Source organism: Sapajus apella, unplaced genomic scaffold, assembly GCF_009761245.1.
Source record: "Sapajus apella isolate SASKATOON/1434 unplaced genomic scaffold, GSC_monkey_1.0 scaffold12, whole genome shotgun sequence".
Classification (NCBI taxonomy): domain Eukaryota; kingdom Metazoa; phylum Chordata; class Mammalia; order Primates; family Cebidae; genus Sapajus; species Sapajus apella.
Window position 1 is genome coordinate 12,869,891 of NW_022436952.1, and position 27,640 is coordinate 12,897,530.

At 32.6% G+C, this 27,640-nt stretch overlaps 1 protein-coding gene across 1 annotated transcript in view; it reads left to right on the top strand.

Annotated features, from left to right (window-relative positions):
* Positions 1-27,640, top strand: part of STXBP4 (syntaxin binding protein 4) — a 164,620-nt gene that overhangs the window by 42,176 nt on the left and 94,804 nt on the right. The window contains exons 9-12 of the mRNA XM_032279278.1: positions 10,860-10,956; positions 13,739-13,830; positions 22,768-22,857; positions 26,985-27,050. Of these exons, the coding sequence (XP_032135169.1) occupies positions 10,860-10,956; positions 13,739-13,830; positions 22,768-22,857; positions 26,985-27,050 (345 nt within the window). The remainder of the gene's footprint in view (positions 1-10,859; positions 10,957-13,738; positions 13,831-22,767; positions 22,858-26,984; positions 27,051-27,640) is intronic.

A 27,640-nucleotide genomic window follows, 5' to 3' on the forward strand; every position in this document is an offset into this window, starting at 1 on the left:
TGTCTTTATTTTGCAATGATTTGTCATTTCACTATGACAGCTTTTGAAAATATTACCTGTTATTGCTATTCTGCATTTTAACCTTGGTGTGTCCAGGTATTGATTTCTCTTATGTTATCCTATTGAGGGTTTTTCAGCCTTCATAAATCTAAAGATTTGTGTCTTTTTAGATTCTACAAAATTCTCAGCTAGTATCACTTTTAATATTGCCTCTCTTTAATTCTCTTTATTATCTGTTACTAGTTCAATTACATAATTATTAGTCAGACTCACTCGTCTTCTTTGTCTCTCAAGCCTCGCCTTCATATTTTGCATCTTCTTATCTATCTATGCTACATTTTCAACTCTTTCTCCTACACATTGTTTCTCTTCTTCACTATCTTCAGCCATCTGCTATTTCACATATTCACTCAATTTCTAATTTGTTATTGTCTACCTAGTATTGTTATAATATCTTGTTCCTCGTATTCTTTATTCACCTTTTTAACTTAAGTATGTTAAACATACTCATATTCTGTGTCTAACTGTTTAATAGCTGCAGTCTTTGGCTGTCACATTCTGTTATTTGTATGTTTACTTTTGCTTATGTTGTCTTATTCCCTTACATGTTGTAATTTTTTTTTAATGATACTTTCGGCCGGGCATGGTGGCTCACACTTTTGATCTCAGCACTTTGGGAGGCTGAGGCGGGCGGATCACCACAGGTCTGGAGTTTGAGACTAGGCTGGCCAACATGGGGAAACCCTGTCAATAAAATTCTGAAAGCTTTGCATACCAAAATATTAATAGTAGTTATTGCTTGCTAGTGAACTTTTAGCTGTCATTTACGCCTTTCTAGATTGTTTGAATTTCTTTAATCATGAAAACATAAAATATGCAGTATGAAGGCATACATACATACTGTTATTTTTTTATTCTACCCTACTGCTTTCTTTCCTTCATTCTCATGACAAGTCAGAAGAGGTTGTAAGTAAATCCAATTCAGCCATCTTTGATTACCAAAATTAAAAAGTTATTGATTTTTACTCAACAAATATTTATTGTTTACTTCCTCTGATTGAGGCACTTTTGTGTTTTAGGTACTGTAAAACTGGTGGTAAATAAGACAAAAACTTATTTCTTGGTGTTTATAATTCATTATGGGCAGGGGAGATAGAAAATTTAAAAAGCAAATGAATAACAAGAGTACATATCAGACAGTAAGACCGGATGACAGAGTGACTGGTAGATTATCTATTTCAGATTGGTAGTTGTAGAAGAGCTCTCTGAGAAGGTGAAATTTAAACTAAGACATGAAGTGTGAGAGTTATAGTGCTAGGGAAAAACATCTGAGATGTAAGGGAACAGTTATTGCTAAAGTACTAAGACAGGATGGAGCCTGGACTATTTTAAGAAAAAAAGAAATGTGTTCCTGGCATACTGTGATCAAGGGAAGGAGTGGTACTAACAACACAAGTCAGGGAGATAGATCGTGTCTTTGCAGGCCAAGGTGAGGTCTTTGAATTTTATTCTGAGTTCAGTAAAAAGCCATTGAGGCATTTTTAATAGGAAAGTGACTGATGTGTGTGTATATGTGTTTGTGTGTGTATTTTTAAACTCTTCATTATGGAAAATTTCAAATATATATCTGGAAAATGATTTTTTTTTTTTTTTTGCCTAATAACAACTAAATGGCATAACTTATAGCCATAAATGCTTAACTTGGAGTTTATGAATCCCATAAATTCTAGATTAAAATTTGCATATATGGCTATTATTCTGGGCGTGGGTTCATAGTTCTTAGTGGACTTTCAAAAGTATCTATGTAAATCCTTGAATGGTTAGGAACAGAACTTCTAGTTCTGGCAACATTGTATAATCCAGGAAATCCAGAACCCACTCCTGTCATGAATATAGGATTGAGTCTCCCTTATCCAAAATTGTGGGAACCAGAAGTGTTTGAAATTTTTGATATTTTCAGATTTGGGAATATTTGCATATATACCTAATGAGATATCATGGGAATGGGACCCAAGTCTAATCAGGAATATTTATATATACACCTTATAAACATAGCCTGAAGGTAATTTCATACAATGTTTTTAAATAATTTTATGCAAAAACCAAGTTTGTATACACTGCACCAACAGAAAGCAAAAGTTTCACTATCTCAGCCACCCGTGTAGACAATCGGTGGTTTCATGTCAGCACTCAGAAAGCTTTGGATTTTGGAGCATTTTGGATTTCGGATTTTTGGATTAGAGATGCTAAACCTATATATAGAAACAATGAGTAAAATAAGTTTTTAAAATTCATAGTCAAGCTAGGAAGGAAGAAAGAAAAGAAAAATGGGAGAGAGGAGAGGAGGGAGAGAAATCTCATAACAGAAGTTTGTGAGCACTTGTGAGTGAGTGCTGACATCACATAGCTCAAGAAAGGACTCAGACTTAAATATTAGGGCTCAGTTTTAACATGGCCTCAGGCCATTTTCAGATGGTATTCTAGAACTGATATCTTTATTTAGAGAAACACAAAATTCGGCAAGGGCTATTAGCCTTTTTAAGAAAAAAAAAAAAAAAAGACTGGAGAAGTACTCCAACTAACCCAAGGAAAATACAGATAACCCCAAAGTAGATGATTCGTACAAATGAATGGACTATTTACAAAAGTAAAAAAAAAAAAAAAAAACCTGATGGCAGTTAAATATATGAAAAAATGCCCTCTGGGAAAATGAAAATAAATCAGCAGTGAGGTACAATTGCCTACTCATTAAGTGGACAAACATAGAGTACTTGTTAACAAAGATATAGAGAAAGAACTGGGAACTCTCATGTGATACTCACAGGATTGTAACTTTAGAGAGCAATTTGGCAAAACTGAACCTGCCCACGTTGTTTAACCTCAGAATTCTACTTCTAGGCATATACACTAGAGAAATTCTAGTGCCACCATATAAGGAGAAATGTACAATGCGGTAGTAGTTAGAGCTTTTCAGCTGTATCAGGTTCTTTTCCACAGCTTTGCCACTTCTATTTTATATTGTGCTGGAGTTTCTAGCCAGAATAATTAGAGAAGAAGTAAAACTTCCTAACATCAGGGATAAGACAAGGATGTCTGCTTTGTCACTTCTATTTTATATTGCACTGGAGGTTCTAGACAGGATAATTAGACAAGAAAAAGAAATAAAAGGCATCCAGATTTCAGGGAGAAGTAAAACTATCTCAATTCCCAGATGATGTGATCTCGTATATAAGAAATCCTAAGGAATCTACCGCAATATTATTAGACATAAAAATGAGTTCAACAAATTTATAGTATACAAGATCATATACAAGAAGCTATTGTATTTGCTTCTTATAACAATGAGCGGTGAACAATCTTTTACAACAGCATCACTAACAATGAACAGTGAACAGTGTTCACTAACAATGAACAGTGAGCAATCTTTTACAACAGCATCTAGAAGAATAAAATATTTTAGAATAAATTTAACAAAAGAAGTCCAAGACTTATATATGTAAAACTGTAAACCATTGTTGAAAGAAATTAAAGACGTAAATAAATGTAAAGACATGTTGTGCTCATGAATCTGTGAGCTTAATTGTTAAGACAGCTATACTTCCCATTTCGATACCGATTTAATGCAATCTTTATCAAAATATCAGCTGGTTATTTTTCAGAAATTGATAAGGTAACCCAAAAGAAGCATCCATTTGTATGGAAATGCAAAAGACCCAAAACAGCTGAAACAGTCATGAAAAAGAAAAAAGTTTTTTTTTCCAAGATGGTAGATTGAAGCAGTGTTAGCATGCCTGTCTTGCTTGGAAAGACAAAATAGTATATAGATATTCACACTGTGAACCTTTTCCCAAGAAGCATCGTAGGAACTTAATAGGAATATTTAATAAAACCCCTCCCATGACACATGGGGATTATGGAAACTACAATTCAAGATGAGATTTGGGTGGGGATGCAGCCAAACCACATCACTCACATGTCAGTATTAACATTGAATGTAAATGGCCTAAATGCTCCACTTAAAAGATACTGATTGGCAGAATCAATTAAAAAATCACAAATATCTGCTGTCTTCAAGAGACTCATTTAACATGTAAGGATTCATATAAACTCAAGGTCAAGGGGTGGAAAAATATATTTCACACAAATAGAAACCAAAAGTGCGCAGGAGTTGCTGTTCTTATGTCAGATAAAACAGACTTTAAAGCAACAAAAGTAAAAAAAAAAAAAAAAAAGACAAGAAAGTTATTACATAATGATGAAAGGATTACTCCAACAAAAAGACATTACAATCCTAACACTGGAGTATAACACTGGAGCTCCCAGATTCATAAAACATTTACTACTAAACCTAAGAAATGTGACAGACAGCAAAACAATAATAGTAGGGGACTTCAACACTCCACTGACAGCAATAGACAGATTATTGAGATGGAAAGTCAACAAAGAAACAATAGACTTCAACTGTATGATAGAGCAAATGGACCTAACAGATATTTACATAACATTCTGCAAAAACTGCAGAATATACACTCCTATCAGCACATGGGGCATCCTCTAAGATAGATTATATGATAGGTCACAAGTAAGTCTCAATAAATTTTTAAAAATTGAAATCATATCAACTGTCTTCTCAGAGCATAATAGAAGAAACTAGAAATAAACTACAAAAGCAGTCCTCAAAACTATACAAACACATGCAAATTAAACAATCTGCTTCTGAATGATTTTTGGGTTAACAATGAAATCAAGATGGAAATTTTAAAAATTATTTTAAATGAATGACAATAGTGGCACAAGTTATTATAACCTCTGGGATAAAACACATGCAGTGCTAAAAGGAAGGTTTATTATACTAAATGCCTACCTCAAAAAATCAGAAGGATCACAAGTTGACAACCTAATTTCACACCTCAAAGTGCTAGTGAAATAAGAATGAACTAAACTGAAAGCTAGAAGAAGAAAAGAAATAACAAAGATCAGAGCAGGACTAAATGAAATTGAAAAAAAAAATACAAAAGATCAACGAGACATAAAGCTGGTTCTTTGAAAAGAAAAAGAAAATTGACAGACCATTAGCTAGATTAACCAAGAAAAGAAGAGAGAAGTTCAATTAGGAATGAAACTGGAGACCTTGCAACCAACTCTGCAGAAATACAAAAAAATAATCTGTGACTACTATGAACACCTCTATGCACATAAACTAGGAAATCTAGAGAAAATGGATAAATTCTGGGAAACATACAACCCTCCTAGATTAAATCAGGAAGAAACAGAAACCCTGAACTGACCAATAACAAGCAGTGAGATTTAATCAGTTATTTAAAAATTACCAACAAAAAAATCCCAGGGCCGGATGGATTCACAGCTGAATTCTACCAGACCTTCAAAGAAGAATTGATGTCAATCCTACTTAAACTATTTTAAAAGATTGAGAAAGAAGGAATCTTCCCTAACTCATTCTATGAAGCCAATGTCACCCTGACACCAAAACCGGGAAAGGACATAACAAAAAAGATTACTACAGACCAATATTCCTAACGAGTAAAAATTCTCAACAAAATACCAGCTAACCAAATCTAACAAAACATTGAAAAGATAATACACCATGATCAAGTGGGTTTTTTCCCCGAGAGATGCAGGGATGGTTTAACATATGCAAGTCCAAGAAATCCGATAATGTGATATAAATAGAATTAAAAACAACCATACTATTATTTGCATTCGATAAAATCTAGCATCCTTGTCCCCTTGTGATAAAAAACATTCAACAAACTAGGCATAGAAGGAACATACCTCAAAATAATAAAAGCCGTGTATGACAGATTCCCAGCCAGAATCATCCTGAATAGGGAAAAGTTGAAGGCATTTCCCCTGAGAACTGTAATGAGACATGGTTTTCACTTTCACCACTTTTATTCAACATAATACAGGAAGTCCTAACCAGAACAGTCAGGCAAGCAGAAGAAATAAAGGGAAACTGGAAAAGAGGAAGTCAGACTGTCACTGTTTGCCATTGATATGATCCTAAAAACCTTAAAGACTCCTCCAAAACACTCCTAGATTTGATAAACTAATTCAGTAAAATCTCAGATTACAAAATCAATGCACACAAATCAGTAGCTCTGTTATACACCAACAGTGACCAATCAGATAATCAAATCAAGAACTCAATCCCTTTTATAACAGCTTCAAAAAAACAAAATACATAGGAATATACTTATCCAAGGTGAAGGATCTCTACAAGGAGAACTACAAAACACTGCTGAAAGAAATCATTGATTTGTGCATATTAATTCTGTATCCTGAAACTTTGCTGAATGCATTGATGAGTTCTAGGAGGTTTTTGGATGAGTCTTTAGGGTTTTCTAGGTATATGATCATGTCATCAGCAAACAGCAACAGTTTAACTTCCTCATTACCAGTTTAGCTGAGAATCAAATCAAGAACTCAATCCCTTTTCAATAACTGCAAAAAAAAAAAAAAAAAGATACTTAGGAATATACTTAACCAAGGAGGTGAAAGACCTCTACAAGTAAAACTACAAAACATTGCCGAAGGAAATCATAGACAATACAAATAAATGGAACATATCCCATGCTCATGGATGGCTAAAATCAATATTGTGAAAATGAGCATATGCCAAAACCAATCTACAAATTAAATGCAATTCCCATCAAAATGCCATCATCATTCTTTACAGAACTAGAAAAAAATATCCTAAAATTCATATACAAGCAAAAAAGATCCCACAAGGCAGCAAAAAGAACAAATCTGGAGGCATTATATTACTGGATTTCAAACTATACTATAAGGCCACAGCCATTATAACAGAATGGTGCTAGTATAAAAACAGGCATATAGACCAACAGTACAGAATAGACAACCCAGAAATTAAGCCAACTGTAAGTGGTTTTGTTTAACAAAGCAAACAATAACAAAGTGGAGAAAGGACGCCCTATTCAAAAAAATGGTGCTGGGATAATTGGCAAGCCACATGTAAAAGAATTAATCTGGATCCTCATCTCTCACCCTGTACAAAAATCAACTCAAGATGGGTTAAAGACTTAAATCTAAGACCTGAAACCATAAAAATTCTAGAAGATAACATTGGAAAAACCTTTCTAGACATTGGCTTTGGCAAAAACTTCATGACCAAGAACCCAAAAGCAAATGCAACAAAAACAAATATAAATAGATGGGACTTAATTAAACTAAAAGCTTCTGCACAGCAAAAGAAATAATCAGCTGTGTAAACAGACAACCCACAGAGTAGGAGAAAATCTTCATGATCTATACATCTGACAAAGGACTAATAGCCAGAATCTACAAGGAACTCAAACAAATCAATAAGAACAAAACAAACAGTCCCATCAAAAAGTGGGCTAAGGACATGAATAGGCAATTCTCAAAAGAAGATATACAAATGGCCAAGAAACATGAAAAATGCTCAACATCACTAATTATCAGGGAACTGCAAATCAAAACCATAATGTAATACCATCTCACTCCTGCAAAAATGGCCATAATAAAAAAAAATAGATGTTGATGAGGATGTGGTGAAAAGGAAACACTTTTATACTGTTGGTGAGAGTGTAAACTAGTATAACTTCTATGGAAAACAGCGTGGAGATTTCTTGAAGAACTAAAAGTCTATCTACCATTTGATCCAGTGATCCCACTGCTGGTTATCTACCCAGAGGAAAAGAAGTCATTATGTGAAAAAGATAACTGTACACACATTTATAACAGCGCAATATGCAATTGCAAAAATACGGAGCGAGCCCAAATTCCTATCAATCAACGAGTGTATTAAAAAATGTGATATATATATGTATGTATGTATATATATATATATATATATATATATATATACACCTACTCAGCCATAAAAAGAACAAAATAATGGCATTTGCAGCAACCTGGATGGAACTGGAGACCATTATTCTAAGTGAAGTAACTCAGGAATGGAAAACCAAACATTGCATGTTCTGATCTCTTCCTTTATATAAAAATCAACTCAAGATTGACCAAAGACTTAAACCTAAGACTTGAAACCATTAAAATTCTAGAAGATAACCTAGAAAACCCTCTTCTACACATTGACCTAGGCAAATAATTTAGGACTAAGGCCCCAAAAGCAAATGCAACAAAAACAAAAATAAATAAATGTAACCTAATTAAACTAAAAAGCTTCTGTATATCAAATAATTATAACAATCAGAGTAAAGAGACAACCCACAGAATGGGAGAAAATATTTAATACAGCAATTGTCTTTGAAGCAGTGGTTCTCAAGGGCAGGGTGGCAGTTTTTCTTCTCGAGATATTTGGCAATGTCCAGAGACATTTTTGGTTGTCACAGCTGGAAGACAGGGACCAAATTCAAAATCAGTAAAGAAAAAATACTTCTTAAAACCCTATGTATGAAAATTTAAAACATATTTTAAATAATTTATTAGTCAAAAACATTGCTAATAAACATGTAAATGATGTTTAATTGCACTCGTAACTACAGGAATTCAAATTGACAAACAGCATATTATTTCATATACAACAATGACAAAAGAGTAGAAACAGCAGATGCTGTTAAGAATGTAGAAAAATAGGAATACTTATACACTACTGGCTTTGCATAAATTGATGAAGCCAGTTTGGAAAACAATTAAACAATATCTAATAAAATTGACAATATATCTCCTATGACTTAGCACTTCCTTTTCTAGGGATATAATGTTAGAGAAATTTTCACACATTTATACAACGAGATATGTATAATGTTCTATAATTTAAAAAAACAGATTGGCATAGTATAAAAGCCTGTTAGGGAAGGGATAATTAATTATAATAAATTTATTCAATGGATTACCATTTACAGTTAAAATAAGTGAACTAGTTTTATAAGCAATATTGAGCAATTATGAAATTATAAAATTGAAGTAAAAATAAAAATAATTTGTAGAGTTATTCTTTTAGATTATGCTCTTGATGTAAAACTTTATAATGCACAAAATAAGAGTATATATTATTAGGGAATACTTGTTTACATAGTAAATATCTTTAAATTAGGACTAGCAAGAATACATAGGATAGTAGTTCCTGCTGAGGAACAATATAAAAAGCTTTTAACCAAATATGTGGTTTTATTTATTGAAAATATATACATAAATTTTAAGTAAATATCAATGAGTAATTGATGATAGTGAGCATAAGAGTGTTCTTTGTATCATTTTCGTGTGTATATTTGAAACATATTTATAACTGAAGAGAATAAAACATACAGAAGCTAAAAATCATTATGCAGTGTTATACCAAGCAAATACTTGACTGCTAGACAAGATAAGCAGATGATGCTAGACCAAGCTTAAGAATCATTTTTGAAAGAATCTTTCCTGATATTCTCTCTTTCTCCATTCTTCTTTCATTGTTTCCAAATTGCTTGCTTAAAAATTAACCAGTTGCTTTGTGTCATAATATACCCTACTTCTATTAAATTACATGTTTTACTTATTTATTAACAGTTATTCTCATCCTAGAGACCATAAACTCTTTGGGGTGAGAGACTATATTTCATATATCTATCACCTATGCATAGTTTAGTGGCTGACAAACAGTAAGCACCAAATAAATATATGATGAATGAAATACTAAATGATTGAACAAGATTCCGAAGGAGGAAGAAATTTGTAAGGGATAATTTGCCTACATTTTAGTTTTGATGTGATCGACACTATATATGCTCTTGCCAGAATCCAATAATAGGACATCCAATCAGTCCCTGTGCGTTCAAGTTAGATTTTGCTATATATAACTGGCAAACTCAAAATAACAGTGGTTTCCTTTAGAAATGTCTTTCACACCAAAAAGAAGCCTGAAAGAAGGTAATCCAGGGCTGCTGTGGAGGTTCCACAGTGTCAGGAACTCATGTTTCAATTATCTTTCTATTCCATCATCTTTATTGAGGTACCACATGAACCAAAAAATACTGCTCAAATTTCATCAGTCCCTCTTTGTTTACTTCCTTCCTTTCATCTTTTTTTCTGTTTCTTTCTCCCTTATTAATGTGAATGGACAAGAAATGCTTAGCCCTGCTTTTGAAAGGAGACTTCCTAGAGGTACTCTGTGGCACTTCCCCTTGTGTCTCATTGACTAGTACACAGTTAGTTGCACGGCTGCCTGGAGATGTAAATGAGGCTGGGAAATGTCTTTTAGTTACATGACAGTGTTTTCAACTGAAAATTGTGGTTAGTTCGGTTACTAAAGAGCAAGAAGAGAATGGACATTGGAATACAATTAACCGTCTCTGAGTTTTTAATCACTTTTGGATACCAAAATGAGAAAGAGCTTTTCCCTTAAAGGGAGAGCCTGATGAAAGAGAAAAGTGAAAGCCTATTAGTTTACTATTTGTGTAAGCCTTCACCTAACAAGCCAAAAATTAGAAGATTTTATGTTGAACCTAATTCCTGTCAACTTTAGTTTTGCTCTCAAAGACAAGATATTAACCAAATATTACTCATGTTTTAGAGTATCATTTATAAATCTGATATAGTAGGATTCTTTTGCCATTTTGCTTCTGCCAAATGATATAAACTAAGAAATAGTTTGATTTTTGGTTCTAGGGCAATGTTCATAAATTTGGTATTAGCCAAAGTGCTAGTCTTGGGGAAAAAATGAGGCAGTAGTAAAATCAGAAAGCTAACCTTTTATAGGAACTTAATCCATAAATAGCAGACTTCCCTTGGGTGTTTAATCCTGGTCACTGTTTCTGGTATTGGTTATTCTCACTGGGCAGTACATTTGTAATGAAAAGTTTTATTTTTTGGAGACTGGAAAAATAGTTATTCATTAGTCTTTTATCTTCCAGGCTCTAAATTATCTTGGTATTCAGCCCACAAAGGAACAACACCAAGCCCTGAGACAGCAAGTACAAGCAGACTCAAAAGGGACAGTGTCTTTTGGAGGTAATATTAGGTTTATTGTGTTGTATTACTAGAATTACTGACCTGGCAGGGTCAGCAGAGAGAAGAACTTTATTAGGACCTTTCAGCTCTAAACATCATCCTTTTTATTCTTTTTATTTTTCATTTATTACATAAACATTTCTTTAGTGATAACAAAAGGAACAGTACAAAATATGGAAGTTCTAATTTTGCTATTGTGAGATTAATTCTAATCCTTTTCAGCTAATATAGTAAGTATTTTTATGATGCTATGTAATTATAGTCATCCCTTAGTATGGCAGGGGAATTGTTTCCAGGACCCCTGCGTATACCCAAGTCCGGCCATACTAAATCTTATAGTCAGTCCTGCAGAACCCACATATAGGAAAAGTTGACCCTCCATATATGTGACTTTTGCAATGCACAAATACTGTATTTTTGATGCATTTGTTTGAAAAAGACTTCATGTATAGGTGAACCTGTGCAGTTCAAGCCTATGTTGTTCAGGGGTCAACTCTATTCTTATTAAGGATACCATAATGTACCACTTAGTTGTTGTACTATAGTATTAAGCCTTTCTACTATTGTGAAATTTGATGGTTTCTCAGTAGTTGATATTACAAATCTGTATTTATCATCATTGTGAATGTAGCTGTTTTTCTTTCTTAAGCCAAATCCTCACAAATGGTTTGGACTTTTGATACATATTGGTAAATTGTTTTTCAGAGATATTTTACACATATATTTGTTCTACCACCAGTAATGTTTGAATGTAACACTTTTTGTCTTCTGTCACTATTAAATATTTAATTTCCTTGTATAGTAGATGTTTAATTTTCTTGTATAGTAGACATAACATTGTATCAGTATCTGTATTGCTGAAAAAAGAAAATTGACCTTTTGGTTCTGAAGTGATACAAAAAAGATATTTTTATCCCATCTCCTCTTGAAAATCATTCCAAAATAATAATGAAAACAAGAAACAGAAAAACACATACACCTAAAACCACAATATCTAAGGACAGAAAATGGATGAGGAAAGTAAATGAATTAGTGAGCAAAGACAGGTAAAACCCAAGTGTGTGAAGAGAGAGGAAAATTGCAATAAGAAACAAGTTGATTTGACCCTAAAATGATTTAGGAATTGAAGACGTCAGGTATTTCTGGAGACTGAGTTTTTAGGCAGGATATTAAAACAGGATGGTTAGAAATCTTAAGAGAATTATGCATGCTTTTCTCTGCCCCTTCTCAAGTAGTCTGGCATCACGACTCTACACCTCCAGGGGAAAAGAAGTATATTCCTTTGTGAAATTAAACCAGAGATTGTGGACCTACAGTTGGCAGCAGCAAGGGAGTGTGTGGAGTATATAGTGAGTCATCACTCATAATACACACACAGATTGCTCAGGGAACTTTGCCGCCATGTTTATTACTGTAGGCAGAAAACTATAGTATTCTCTCTGAAGAAGCTGAATAAAAATTTCAGCTGGCCACCAGATTGCCCTGTAGTAAAAGCTGCCAGTTGACAAAGCAAGTTACACACATAAAATTTCCAACCAAAATTTTTAGTGCCAGATTATTAAATATGAACTCATAGTCAAGAGTCACCAGAGATTTGGAGAAATCCTCCAACGTAAAATATAGAACCCAAAACTATCAGGCAAACAGAAAAAAGGAACTCAGAAAAAAGAAATAAAGAAGCTCAGAAGAGACTTTAGGTCGGAGGCCGGGTGGAGTGGTTTATGCCTGTAATCCCAGCAATTTGGGAGGCAGAGGCTGGCAGATCACCTGAAGTCAGGAATTTGAGAGCAGCCTGGCCAATATGGTGAAACCCTGTCTCTACTAAAAATACAGAAATTATCTGGGCATGGTGGCACATGCCTGTAATCCCAGCTACTAAGGAGGCTGAGGCAGGAGAATCGCTTGAACCTGGGCAGCTGAGGTTGCAATGAGCCGAAATCTCGCCACTGCACTCCAATCTGGGTAACAGAGTGAGATTTCACCTCAAAAAAAAAAAAAAAAAAGAACTTCAGATAAACTCTCATAACATATTTAAAAAGATGAGTGAAGGTAATGCAACCAGGAAATAAAAGTAGTATGTTGCAAAACAAGAACAATCAGAGAACATTTAAAAGGATGCTTGGAAAAAATATAATATCCAAAGTGGAAAATATTTGAGGATACACAGATGAATAGGTTACTCTCTGTGTCAGAAGCAGCCTATAAACTGTTATTTTTCCTTTTTCCAAGTGTCCTTGGACAGTTTAAGACATTTAACCTGTCTTAGCCTCAATTTTTTTTTTTTCATCTGTAAAATGGACAGGATAAGAGGAACTACCTCAGAAGACTGTAGGGAGGATGACATTGCTAAGCAGTATGCCCGGCATACAGCAACTGTTACATAAACATTTGTTGCTATAAAAAAAATAACAAAATAACAATAATAACAATTGCTATCAAACCTCAGGTTCTTCCAGCTAGAAAAGCCATAAATCATAATATTGTCATATGTTCCAGAAAAAGTTCTACTCATAATACAAGAGTTGAAACATTAAATATGTCATGATATATATTTGTTTTATCTTAACTGAATTGTTAATTTTAGCAAAGTTAACTGAGTAAGTACAAACCAATTCGTCTGTTCTTATTTGAACTTACATTTATCTATCACTTCAGTCAGAACTATTTTAAGATAATTCACGTGGGTTAAATTTGAAGTATGAGCAACTTCATATAGAATAAAGTAAAATTTATTTAGAAGGGGTTAAATGCTGTGTTCTTACTTAAATGTGTTCCATTTTAGATTTTGTCCAGGTTGCCAGAAACTTGTTTTGCTTGCAGTTGGATGAAGTAAATGTCGGTGCACATGAAATTTCCAATATATTAGATTCACAGGTAGAGTATGCCCTATAGAATTACCTTGACACATGTAAGTCACAAGTCTTGAATGTTATATGTCATATGTATAGGCTTTTTTCACTTAAAAATAGAAATAATACATATTCCTTATGTAAATATATAGATATAAATCAATTTAAAATCAAAAGTAAAAGTTCATCCTGATCTTCATTCTCTTCTCTCACTAGCCTCTTGTGCCATTCCTATACCTAAGTTTACCAGTATTGACAATTTGATATGTGGAGGATACATACTATAACTAGCTAGCTAGACAAACAGATACCATGTGTGCATGTATCCATTCTCATCTGTTTTGTCTCACTATAATATACACACGGAAAACACCTCTATATTGTGTATATCCTTTGAAATTTTACAGTTTAAACCATCCTCATTTAATTAGCATCCAGATCAAGAAACGTAAAATTAAATAAATACATTACCAGATGCTCTCCTACCCCCAGGTTCCTTTCTGATTACTAATGACACCCTTATACCCCCATAAAAAAATGAACTACTCTTTCAACTTCTAACAGTGTAGATTGATTTTGCCTCTTTTTGTGCTTCATGTAAAACATAATTATGAAGACTATTAGCTTCAATCATGGGTTCTATATAAGTTTGACCTTTATATTACTGAATATTTTAGTCCTTTTCATTGTGGATTTTTGGTAGTATTATCCTCTTAAAGACTTCCTTCTTAATTTATATTCTATATAATTTATATATTTAATTGACTCAAAAATTTATTCTTATTTGTGCATGGCGAACCATGCATAAATGCCACTTGTTTTTGTTCCACCATCATTTATTTAAATGCCCATCTTCATTTATGCCATTGATTTGAAATGCAAAATTTATTATATACTAAATTTCTATCTAGATACACAGATCTGTTTCTATATCTACAATTAGAATGTTTCTTAACTTAAAGTCAACTTAGTCTTATGATATAGTTATACCAACTTTTAATTGGTTGATTTTTTTTTTTTTTTTTTGGTTTCCAGTGATTAAAATCATTGGATAAATGAATATATTTCTTTTTTAAAGAAACCTGTTATTATGTAATTCTTTTAAATGTTACCAGTAGAATCTAAATACTACAGTATTTTATATGCATAACCATCTATTTAAAAGAAAATTCATGCATTATTCTTTTATTCTCAAAACTTGATCTTTTCCTTTTCTCTGTTAGCTCTTATTTCTATTCCATATATACCTGGAATTTTATCCTGATAATATATAATCGCTGTCCTGGGAAATGATCACCCTATCGTTTTGCTGCAAAAAAAACTTTAAATGAATGAAAATTTATTTGTTTTATTTTCCTATGTTTATAAGGCTTTACAAATTAAAATTTTCTTCTGTATTGAATTATAGTCATACTTATTGGTACATAATCAATAAAATTAGAAATAATAACTTTTGATCAATTATTTTTATGAATATAATATTAAAATATAAATTTATATTTTAATGGGATGGAAGAATTCTTTTCATGCCAGCTCTGTCCCTTATGAAATTACCATATTTAACTGAGAATTTCTGGACTCTTAATTCTGGTGGTTTCTTGGCTTCATAAATCTTCATAAATCTTGATATCTGATGAAATATGTTCTCCTATCTTATTTATTTACTTTTAATTGACAAAAAATTTTATATACTTATGTACATTTTGATTTAGAATATGTATACACTGTGAAATGCCTCAACTGAGGTAATTAACATATGCATTACCTCAAATAATCTATCTTTTTTTTATAGTGAGAACACTTAAAATCTACTCTCTTAGCAATTTTCAAAATGCAATACGTTGTTATTAACTATAGTCATATGGTCACCATGTTGTACAATATATCTCGTGAACTTTATTCTGCTGTCTTATGGAAATTTTATGTCCTTTGTCATCACTCCAAACTGCCCCCGCACCCTTAACCTCCAGCCATTCTTTTAAAATATTGCTTTGGCTAATCTTCAGTCTTATCTTGTCCATATGAGTTACACCAAAAATCTTGCTCTATTGAATTTATAGATTATTTTGGGAAGAATCAACATCTTTATATATTTAAGTTTCTGTGAACATGTTATGGCTTCTCAGGTATTTATAGCTTCTTTGATGTCAATATGTTTCATATATTTTTAAAATTAATTATATTTTAATCCAGTTACCTTATACTTTTTGTTGCCATTAATTAATTATATCTTATAAAAATGGTTTTATTTTAAATGTATTTGTTTTTATATAAAATTAAGTTTTATATATTTACCTTATACTTTGCAACTGTTATACCCATTTGCTTTTCATCTTCCAGAAAGTAATCAATATTTTTTGTTCTAATGCTACCTTTTCTGAATTGCTGATAGTCTTATTAACTCATGTATTTCTTTATTTTTGTTTCTGTTTTCAGATATACTTTTAAATAAATAATATGGTCAGTCAGGTTCTTTGAATGCTGCTAGAAACCCTAAATTCATTCAGAAGAATAGATGTATTACATATTTTTAATAACTTTTTCTTTTAGTCAAAGTTTAAAAAAAATTGTACTTTTATTTCATGGTTATATTTAGAGGTCTACTGTTTTCAAGTGATACGCTTTATTGACGAGAAGTTTGCATATTATATATTATTAATTACATAATTGCAAATTCTAGAAAGAGTATGTAAGCATATGATTAATTTATTGACCAAAAAGTCTGACTGCCCATTTAAAAAATGATACATGTCAGTATTTTTAATGTTTCAAGTCAGTTTGTTCTCTTTTGTAAGCAATCTCTTTTACTGCTAAGCATGTGGCCCGTTGCAATCACCCAAAGATCTAGTTGTTTCCTAACCCTCAAGAGAGTACCCAGTTCTCCCAGAATGAAGCACTGACATAGAACTAATTTGGTAGCATTTATTCAAAGAGAACTAAAGCTGTATTCAAGGAGCATAGTTTTCATTCTGCTGATTCAGGTGTTATGTGTTTATCTACCTAATGTTGATGGTAGGGAGCATTGTTTTTTACTGCCCAACAGTTCTCAGAGCTGCCATGCCCATTTTTGATGAGGAAGGCAAAGATGGTTGGGTGGTTTGCAACATGCCAATGGAGTGGGCAATTTAGAGTATTTTCTATGAGCATGCAAATCTTTTTTAGCAGCCGCAAATGGATTGTCATGCTCCAAATTAGCAATTTATTTCCTCCTTACTAATGTAATTTTAGGACAGATAAGAATGTGTTTATAGTTTTGAAGTCTTTGGGATAAAAAAAATAAAAAAGAATGTGTTCAACCTGTGATACTTTAATAGCAAAAGCAAAGTGCTAATGGCAATCATGCAAGATGTCCTACATGTCAATAATTTCCAGCCCGTGGCTTCAGGTCAAAATGTTGTGCAATGGAATTATATTAATTTTTTAAATTTTTTATTGTATTTTTTTCAGTTGAGTCCACAATAAAAACACATTTTTTCACCATACTCACATATGTAACTGAAACAAAAGTCTGTCAGAACATTAGTTACCTTTTCCGTGTACATTGCATTTTAATTTAATATTCACTTGTATCTCATTCAAACTTTGGTTTCACGATTCACTAATAGGGGATGTAACAGTTTGAAAAAACATAAAAATCACAATGATTGTCATGTAGCTCACCAAAAACAAATAATAAATAACTGATTGTTTTGTAGTGTAATTCCCTACTTTTTTTATTTCAAAAGTGGTTTAATCCCCCATCTGAAGTATGTCAATTAATTTATAGTTGTGGATGCTGACTATCTATGAGGGTGGGAAATTCCACTATGGTTATCCCCTCAACCATCTCAGTTTCACAGACAACAGGGTTGGGTCATTCTGTTAGGGATGCATATCTTTTAGTCATATGTCTTCTTTCTTTTTTTTTTTTTTTTTTGGCTGATAAAAATGGCTTCTCTTTTTTAATTTCTTTTTAAAAATATTACTGAAATCTAATATATACAAAATAAAGTAAAAAATCTAAAGTATACAATTTGATGAATTTTTATTATATATCTAACATGGAATCATCACTCAAAAGGCTCCCTCCTGTCACATTCCCAGGCAGCCGCCTCTCTCACCTTTATGTCAGAACCAATATTTTGACTTAAAACAACATAGGTTATTTTTGCCTTTTATTGAATTTCCTAATATATAGAATTATAGAATATGTATTCTTTTGTAACTTGCTACTTTTGATCATTATTTTGCCTAACTCATAATATCTCTTGAGATGCTATCTTTTAAGTAGGAATGCTGAGTCAGTATAAGTCAGTCCTACTTTGTTCGACAACTTTTGAGTTTGGAAGAATATGACATTTAGAACCAAAAATATAATTATCTTACTGTGAGTCTAATCATCTTTGCTACATTAGAAAATTCACACAGTGCTACACCTGCTGCTGGCACAAGGTTATATGCAGAAAGGGCAAGACTGGAGCCCACAGTTAGCAGTACTCTAAACTTAGCAATAGCAGAATATAGTCCATCATAATATGATTTTACCAGACCAATCAAGTACTGTATCATGAATGGATTATCTTACAATTATAGAGAGAACACTGAATTCCCTAAAATAGATTTTTCACAGTTTGAGCTCTTGTTAAGTCAATTTAGTGGACTGCTACTACCATTTTAAACAAGTAAAATAGAACATAATGGAAAATATCAAAGTGATTTGTCTATGATAAGACTGCGTAATGTTTCACTTATTCTGAATCACAATATGTATCATATTTCTCACCATGTATAGTGGTAAAGACTTTATAGCCACTTCCCTAACTAAAACACCAAATATACATTGAACAATTGCAGTGTCCATGTTTTGTTATGTGCACGTTATTAAGATAAATAAAACTTGGCCTACATATTTTAATGAAAACGTGTGTGCCCAAATAATTATAGTAAGAAAAGCTGCATTGTGTGGCAAGGCTATAAGAGTAATAAAGCTTAGAACATTCAGAGAAGGTTTGTAACAGAGTTGGCATTTGAGTAAAATTTGAGGAATAAATAGGATTTTATGTGCTCAAGAGATAAGCAGGGAGTGATAAAAGTATTAGCATAAACAAAAAAATGAGAATATAATGCACACACAGAGTAGTCTACTTTAAAAAAGATAATTGGGTTCATTCAGGTGACAGAAGTTATGCCTTAAAGGGTAAATATTAAATTTAGAAGTTTGTACTTAGTATTCAGTGAGGAGCCATTAAGGAAAACAGTTAAATGACAAAAGTGATATTTTTTGGAAAGAGGAATTTTATGTGTTGGTTACATAGGAAGGGAATGAAAGTGGTGGTAGGTAGTCTAGATAGAGGATTATATAAATAATCCAAATATAGGATGATGAAGAACTAAAGTACAGTGAAGAAGGGGAGAACAGAAAAGAAAGTGATAGTTAACTCCAAAGTTTTGACTAAGATGACTAAGAATATAATAGGTAGCATTAATAGAAATAGGGAAATAAGAAGAAAGCCCTTTTCAAGGTAGAGACAATGACAGATTGTATTTTAGAGAGTTTAAGAAGCCAGCAAGTGCAAATAAGCAAAGGCCACTGGAAATTAGGAACTGGACAGTAGGAAGGAATTTGGGAATATTTTGAGAGTAATAGTTGAGGCATAATAGTGAATGTTATCACTCGGAACTTGTAGAGAAAAGGAAGGAAAGGGACAGACTTTGGGGAACCTCTCAACCCTCTCTTCTTCTAAGGAGTAGAGATGAAACCAACTCATTGGAAATAGCCTAAATGTCCGGAAGGGTAGTTGAGATATTAGGATATCACAATCTAAAGAAGATAAAATTTCAAAGAAAAAAAACCTTCAACAATGTTATATATAACAACGAAGAAAGTTGGTTGGGGGAGGGGGACATTTTCTTTGTCACGTAGCAGTTTTATTAGTGAAATTGCAAGTAATCATTTTAGAAATATAGGAATGAGAGGAAAGAGGTATAAGCCAGATTATAAGTGAAATGAATGAGCAGGGAAATGGAAGGAGAAAAAAAAATAACCCAGAAATTTTTAGGTGAATAGAGGTGAATACGATGGTAAAGTCACACAATTTTATAAGGAAAGCGGGTAATTGAATAGGTCTCTAATAGAAGGCCTTATCAATAAAATTAGACTGACACTAAAGTTACTGTTTTGCAACTGCTTCTGTTTAAGATGAGTTGAGATTAAGGAATGTAGCAGTAGAATAATAGCTATCCAGAATTGATACAAGTCAAGTAACTTAAAATATGATGGAGCAGCAACATGAAGGGAGAGGTCTGATTAGGTCAGACCTAATCACAGTCCAGTGACCTATAGTATGTATTTCTTGACATCTCCAAAAGGAGATTCTAGAAAGCCAAGTAGAAATGATTTACAGTGTTACTTACCAGCTGTTGCAAAGTTCAGGGGATCCATGGATCACAATGATGTTGCGAGAACCAGACAGTTAATAGGTATAGAAGGCTAAGGAATGTAAATTGCAGTAGTTAGAGGTAGATTTTGGAAACAGAGATCTGTCTGGAATTGTTACTGTGAAACAACAATTAATTTGCTGCTTTCTTAGATGAAGTATATTTGAATAGAACTATATAAAAACGTCATTGAGTACAAAAGGGCTTTTCAAAGAATTCACAAGGAACATCCATGGCCAATTCTCTGGCTACAGGTTTTTGCTGCATAGTCCAAAATAGCAGTCATTTTTTTTTTTTACGTCATGATTTGTTCTAATAGTCTAGGCTTTGCCTCTCAAAATAGTACCATGGATTCTTTTATTCATGATTTATCTCTATGATCTTAAGCTCCAAAGTTTATTATCACATCCCTAAAATCCCAATCCATAGTTTCTCTTAATAAATTATTTTAACTTGGTATCTTAAAATTTTATTTAAACTTTCCTTCTTTTCTTTTCCTTTATTTATTTATTTATTTATTTATTTATTTATTTATTTATTTAGACATGGTCTCACCCTGTCACCAGGCTGGAATGCAGTAGTGCAAACTTGGCTGACTGCAGCGGTACAATCTCAGCTCACTGCAGACTTGACCTCCCACCCACCTCAGTTTCCCAAATAGCTGGAACTACAGGAATGCACTGCCATGCCTGGCTAATTTTATTTTTTGTAGAGACAAGGTCTTATTATGTTGCCAAGACTGGTCTCAACCGCCTGGCCTCAAGCAATCCTCAAGCCTCAGCCTCCCAAAGTACTGGGATTACAGACCTGTGTCACTGCATGCAGCCTTATTTAAACTTTTGAGTCTTCCTTATTTCACTTCTTAGGATAAGAAGATAGAATAGGCCCATATGAATGTTGAGTAGCAACATTGAGTTTCTCAGATTGTGCTTTGTATACTTTAGTTCCATGAGCTAGTACAAAAATAAATAAATGAAGGCAGCAGGGTGACAAGGTTGGGGGTTTAGAGTATGGTGAAATTACTGAGGAAACATGACAAGTTATTATACTTTTTTTTTTTTTTTGGAGATTCAAATACTCACTAGCATATTAAGGCTGTTGGAAGCCATGCAGGAAATAAGGTTAATTTTTTAAAGCTCGTATACCACTATCACCAGCACTACTACTCAATTTTGCTTATACACAAAGCCTGTTAATATCCTTTGGAACACACTTGGGAAATATTATTACATTTTAAAATGTGTTCAAAATTAATCTAACAATACAGGAATGAATTCTTATGAGTGTGTGTGTTGAGTACTTCTGAGACAACAGAGTAGCAGAGACATGAAGAATGTAGATCATATAAATCATGGGCAATGTCCATAGATACCCAAAAGCTAATGTGACAGAGCAAAAAGAACCAGTGATATTCAGAGAAATAAGTTCTCCACAAATGTGAAGAATAACTCCCACTTCTGTTATTCTAGAGTTTGGAAAGCAAATATGAGTTTGATATATCCATTCCACCATGCTTTTTGTTGAATCGTTAGGAAAAACTCAGAGACTATGATTTGTGGAACTCTTGGATTGGCCATTTGTTAGCTGTGAAACCTTAGGCAAGTTATTAACCTTTCTGAGCTTGTTTCTTCATCTGTAAAATGGAGACAAGGTGATTCATACTGAAAATATAGAGTCCTTAGCAGTGCATCTGCATATAAGTTTCCAATACGTCATTGATATTATTAATTAATCTTACTATTTTTTTTCTACTTCACATTTGCCTCACCTATCTAAAGGGCTCTGTTCTAAGCCCATGCTTAAATAACAACTGATTTCTCCACATAATCCTTTAAATTATATTTTCTTTAGTTGTTATAGCCTCCACATAGGAGATGACTACAGTTAAATTTGGACTTTATCTCTGATTAGACTGTCATTATTTTTTACATTGTAATTGACTGTCAAAGAGATCATGCTAGATGTAAGAGAAATGGTCATCTCTGCATTTTTGTTGTTATTCACTTGTGCATAATTATATTTTCTTCAATCTACAATTTCTGTGCAGGAATCTTTTTGAGCCACGTATCTGTTGCATTACATTTCATTAAGTTAAAACCAGACACATAACTGATAAATATTCTTTACTAGGCTCTTGTAAACCATCTGATTTTATAATGTACAGCATTTTGTTAGCCTTGGATACTATGCTATTAGAATGAATGTGAGGGAATAGTTTTTGTTGGTAATTCCTGAAGTCTTTTTGACAATAAACATAGTCTTGGAATTTGGAATTCTCAGGAAAATTATACTGTTGAAATAATGATAAAGACAACAACGAAATCAAAATTCTGTTTTGAATAACAACAATGTAAAGTTAAGCCTAAATGAATGAAATTGCCCCAGGTTGCTTTAATATTCCCTTTTATCTAATCATATGACTCCAAAGTAAGAAACTGAATTTTGTTATTAGAATGCAAAGCCTAAGACTAGTTAGGATTTTTATGTTAGCTCTCATAATTAGCATCTAATGCACAACCTTTCTCTTGTATTTTAATGTTGACAGCTTCTTCCTTGTGATTCTTTAGAAGCAGATGAAATGGAAAGGCTCAAGCGTGAAAGGGATGATGCCTTGAAAGAAGTGAATACACTTAAGGTAACCTCTAATTTAGTTTCCTTATGTTTTCTTCAGAAAAAAAGAAAAAGAAAAATATTCTGTATTGGCTTCTGAAATATTGGGGCTTAATTTTATTTTTAATGGAAAAATATTAATGTCAAATAGTAAGAATCAGATTCTTTATTCAGTTGTCCTTTAGAGAAATTAGTTTTTGGTCTACATGTTTGTATTTCACAATATCTGTATAACATTTAGTGTGAACAATGGTTTCTGCTCATGTCTTCTGTTAAGGTTCCTTCTTAGCCTTTTTATCCTCTCTCATTGGTGGCCAGGGCAGAATTAGATGAAGAGCCAATAAAGCAAGTCATGACAATTTTGGATCCTGTGAGTTCATTGGGAAATACGTTTTCTTTTCACATGCAGGCCCATTCTTCAGGGACATCATGTTTTGCTAATGTAATTTGGAATTAAGACAATATTATTTAAGAGAAGAAAAAAATACATATCCCAAATATAACATTTTACTTATCTTTTTTTGTTTGGTTGATTTTTTGATTCTTGGGGTTTTTTTGTTTTTTTTTTGAGACAGGGTCTTACTCTGTCACCCAGTCTGGAGTGCAGTGCTGCAATCACATCTCACTGTAGCTTCAACCTACTGGGTTCAAGCAGTTCTCCCACCTCAACCTCCCAAATAGCTGGGACAACATGCCCATGTCACCATATTCAGATAATTTTTTTTTTAATTTTTATTTTCTAGAGATGGAGTCTCACTATGTTGTTCAGGTTGGTCTCAAATACCTGGATTCAAATGACCCACCTACCTCAGCCTCTTAAAGTGCTGGGATTACAGGTGTGAGCCACTGTGTCTGGCCTTGATTCTCTTTGTATGGTTTCATTCTGTTTTTAGGAGAATATTGCATTTAAATTATATCCTAATTTTTACAGAAAGCTATATTTTCCAAATCTTCAGGAAAAGCAACATAACTACTTTATTTACCACGAATTCACCATAGGAATGTACTTTTAAAATTATTTTATTAAATAAGGTATATTATATTGATAATTATCTAATTTTTATTAAATAGAAAATCTTTACACCAGAAAGAAAGAAAAACTTTTTGCAACCTTAGTTTTTACAATTCCAACCTCTAGAGGAAGCCATTATTGCAAATAATATTATTTATCTTTTCATAGCTTTTTTTCTACATGGAAAATTATATTTTTTAAAATAGACAAGGCATGGTGGCTCACACATGTAATCTCAGCACTTTGGGAGGCTGAGGCAAGAAGATTACTTGAGCTCAGGAGTTTAACATCAGCCTGGGCAACATAGGAGGACCTCATCTCTACTATTTAAAAAATAAAAACAAAAATAAATAAGTAAATATATGTATATGTAGGGACAGGGAGTATTTGAGAAATCTCTGTACTCTCTTCTCAATTTTGCTATTAACCCAAAACTGCTCCAATAAATAATAAAGTCTTAAAACATTTTTTTTCAGTATGTGTGTATTTTCACTTCTACGTAAATCACCTCATCCAGCCACACTTTTTTTTTACAACGTGCCTTCTTTTTTCTCTCTCTTTATAAGAATTCTACCTCCAGCAGCTTTTCAGGTTAATATACACAGATCTATCAGATTCTTCTGGATAACTCCCCTATACATCAAATGGTCATTTAGCCAGTTCCCTATTGATGAACATTAGACTATTTGTAGTTTTTAAAAATAATTTTATCTTCAACAGCTTTGTAGATATATGTTTGGGCATTTGGAGAAGTATATACATGGAATAAATGTCTGAAAATGGAATTGCTTTATTAGAAGATATAGACACTTAAAATTTTGTATATGTTACCAAATTCCCTTTCAAAAGGTTTTGCCAATTCACATTCCTTCCTAAAATATATGAGCATTTCACCACTATAAGAGTATTCCATATATTTCTTTTTTTACCTTTGAAACCACTATCTTTCCACATTTTTTAGTGCATCAATTAAGTGTTTAGATGGAAAGTATAAATTTAGTTTTAAAAATACATTGACAATGGTTTCTTTATTTTCCCTTAGGAAACTTTCCCAGTGTTGATTACTTTAAGAAGATAACTTTTTTATGTATTATTTCTACCTAAACCATTAGACTTGTGGTTTATCAGAATGTTCAGAGGCTCTCAGATCTTTTTCATTTCCTTATAGTTTATCATTTTAAATTTAGTAACATGTTTCAGTTTTATTTTAATATCAATAGTAATAATTAGAATGTTAATTTGAAAGTATATATGCCATATTAATTAACATTTAAACTTCCCCGAGGAGTCATTCAATAAATCAGGATTCACATTTGAAGTTCATGAAATGTAACTGAATATACCCTACTATGACAAAACCTTAACTCCCAGATAAGCCAGCAACCATCTAGCTCAGTTAGTTAGAATATGGTACAAAAATCCCAGATAAAACAAATTTTACATTTTTTAATTACCTTTACCTCCAAACCTATGTATAGGCTGACCAATTAAAGAAGCTATATAAAGTAGTATAAAAGCAATAAATATTTTTATTCAAGGTAATGTTTTTATTTTCAGTTTTTCTACTTGCATTATACAGTCACAAAAAAAGCAGAGGTTGTTAAATGACATTCATAAAGTATGTAAATGGTGTCTCATCACTTTTTATTATCCTGTAACATCTCTATTCTTCACGTCTGATACGAGGTACAAACAAAAGTGAAACCAAGATAATTTTATATCAATGGCTAATTTTTATTTTGCAAGAATGATTTTTTAAAGTGCTGTGGGCTTTATTTTAGGAAGCCTTTCTGCAAAATTCACATTGCTACTGCTTTGCAAAGGGTGAATGGAAAATAGATATATTTTCCATTAACAGATACACAAAAACTAGGGCACAAAGAGTGAAGGTGACTTGCCAGAACATAAAATCACAGGAGCCAGCAGTCTCTTGGCTCCTCGTCTGTGGCATATTCATTAGATTGCTATATTATATTCATCTTCATATACCTTCATTTCACCTCTTAGACAAGAATAAACTGAAATATACCAGAAAGGATATTGCCTCTTTTAAACATTGTAATATTGCTATGAATTTTTACCACTCAGTTTAATGTTCTAGCAATTCCTCTGTTCTGGTTTGTATTTAATGCCTCTTAAATCACTCTTAGTATTTCTATTTTGGCCAACAAAATGTGGATTTATTTAAGATATACTTAACAAAATTGGACATTACAATGCTTGACTTAATTTCAAATCCAAAGATATATTTTATATGCATCATATTAATCTTCATAACTATTATTTTATATTTTGGTTACATGAGTCATATCTTCCTTTTCATTTATAAGATAATTTAATAAAATTATCTTGGTTTCATAATTTAAATTTCATTTATAATTTAATTCGATTCCAAGAATAAGCTAAAATTAAATTACAAAACTAAGAGGTGAGCCAGTCTCATCATATGCCCTCTTTAGTATGGTCGAAGACCTTTAATTCTAATTTGTAATAATTATGCTCTTCAGTTTGGTATCTCTTTGGCGATGATAGCTTAACCAAAATTCAGTTAATATTTACACATTTTTATTTTTTTTATTTTTATTTTTTTTTGAGACAGAGTTTCACTCTTGTTGCCCAGGCTGGAGTGCAACAGTGTAATCTCAGTTTACTGCAATCTCTGCCTCACAGGTTCAAGGGATTCTCATGTCTCAGCCTCCCGAGTAACTGGGATTACAGGCATTGGCCACCACATCCAGCTAATTTTGTATTTTTAGTAGAGATGGGGTTTCCCCATGTTAGGCAGGGTGGTCTCGAATTCCTGACCTCGGGTGATCCTCCCACCTCTGCTTCCCAAAGTCCTGGGATTACAGACTTGAGCCACCATGCCCGGCCTTGTATTCTTAACTGGTTTCTGTTTGAGCTTATGTTTTAACATTTTGCAAAATTAAGGTAATAAAAGAGTGTATTTACATCACAATGTACTGTAAATAATTACTTTTAAGTGCCCTATGTAAAGCCCGAAAAATGACTAGGAGCAACATTTTCAGATTGTACCAATTTGATATTTGGGGAATATAAGCTTTCAAACAAAGAACTAAAAAGTCATACATGTTTATACTTTCATAACAAGTTGTTAATTTGATGGTTTTTAAATATAGGAAAAATTATTGCAATCAGATAAGCAAAGGAAACAATTGACAGAGGAGCTGTATAATGTGAAACAAGTAAGTACATGTATTGTGTAAATGTGTGCTCGTGTGTGTGTGTAGCTGTGTACATGTGTGAATTTATGAGGTGTAATTATAAAGCAGTGGTTCTGTATAATATCCCAGAGTTTCCTGATACAAATTATATAATACAAAATAGCATAGATCTTAAAAGCAATCACTTTTGGAGGCTGTACCTGTGCTAAAGTCTTGCTACTATTGCTGAAAAAAATGTTAAAACCTCTTTGAAATTGTTTTGAAAACAAGATATCCAGAGGCCAAAATAACCAATCTCCTTACTTTTCCATTATTTTTTCTTTTCTTTCATTTCCCCTTTTTTCCTTTTCTTTTTTCTTTGTTACTTGTACTTTATTTTACTAAAGAACAAAAAGCCTTGAAGTTCTTGTATCAGTTTGCTGAGAATGATGGTTTCCAGTATCATCCATGTCCCTGTAAAGGACATGAACTAATCTTCTTTTATGGCTGCATAGTATTCCATGGTGTGTATGTGCAACATTTTCTTTATCCAGTCTATCATATATGCGCATTTGGGTTGGTTCCAAGTCTTTGCTATTGTGAACAATGCTACAATAAACATACATGTGCAT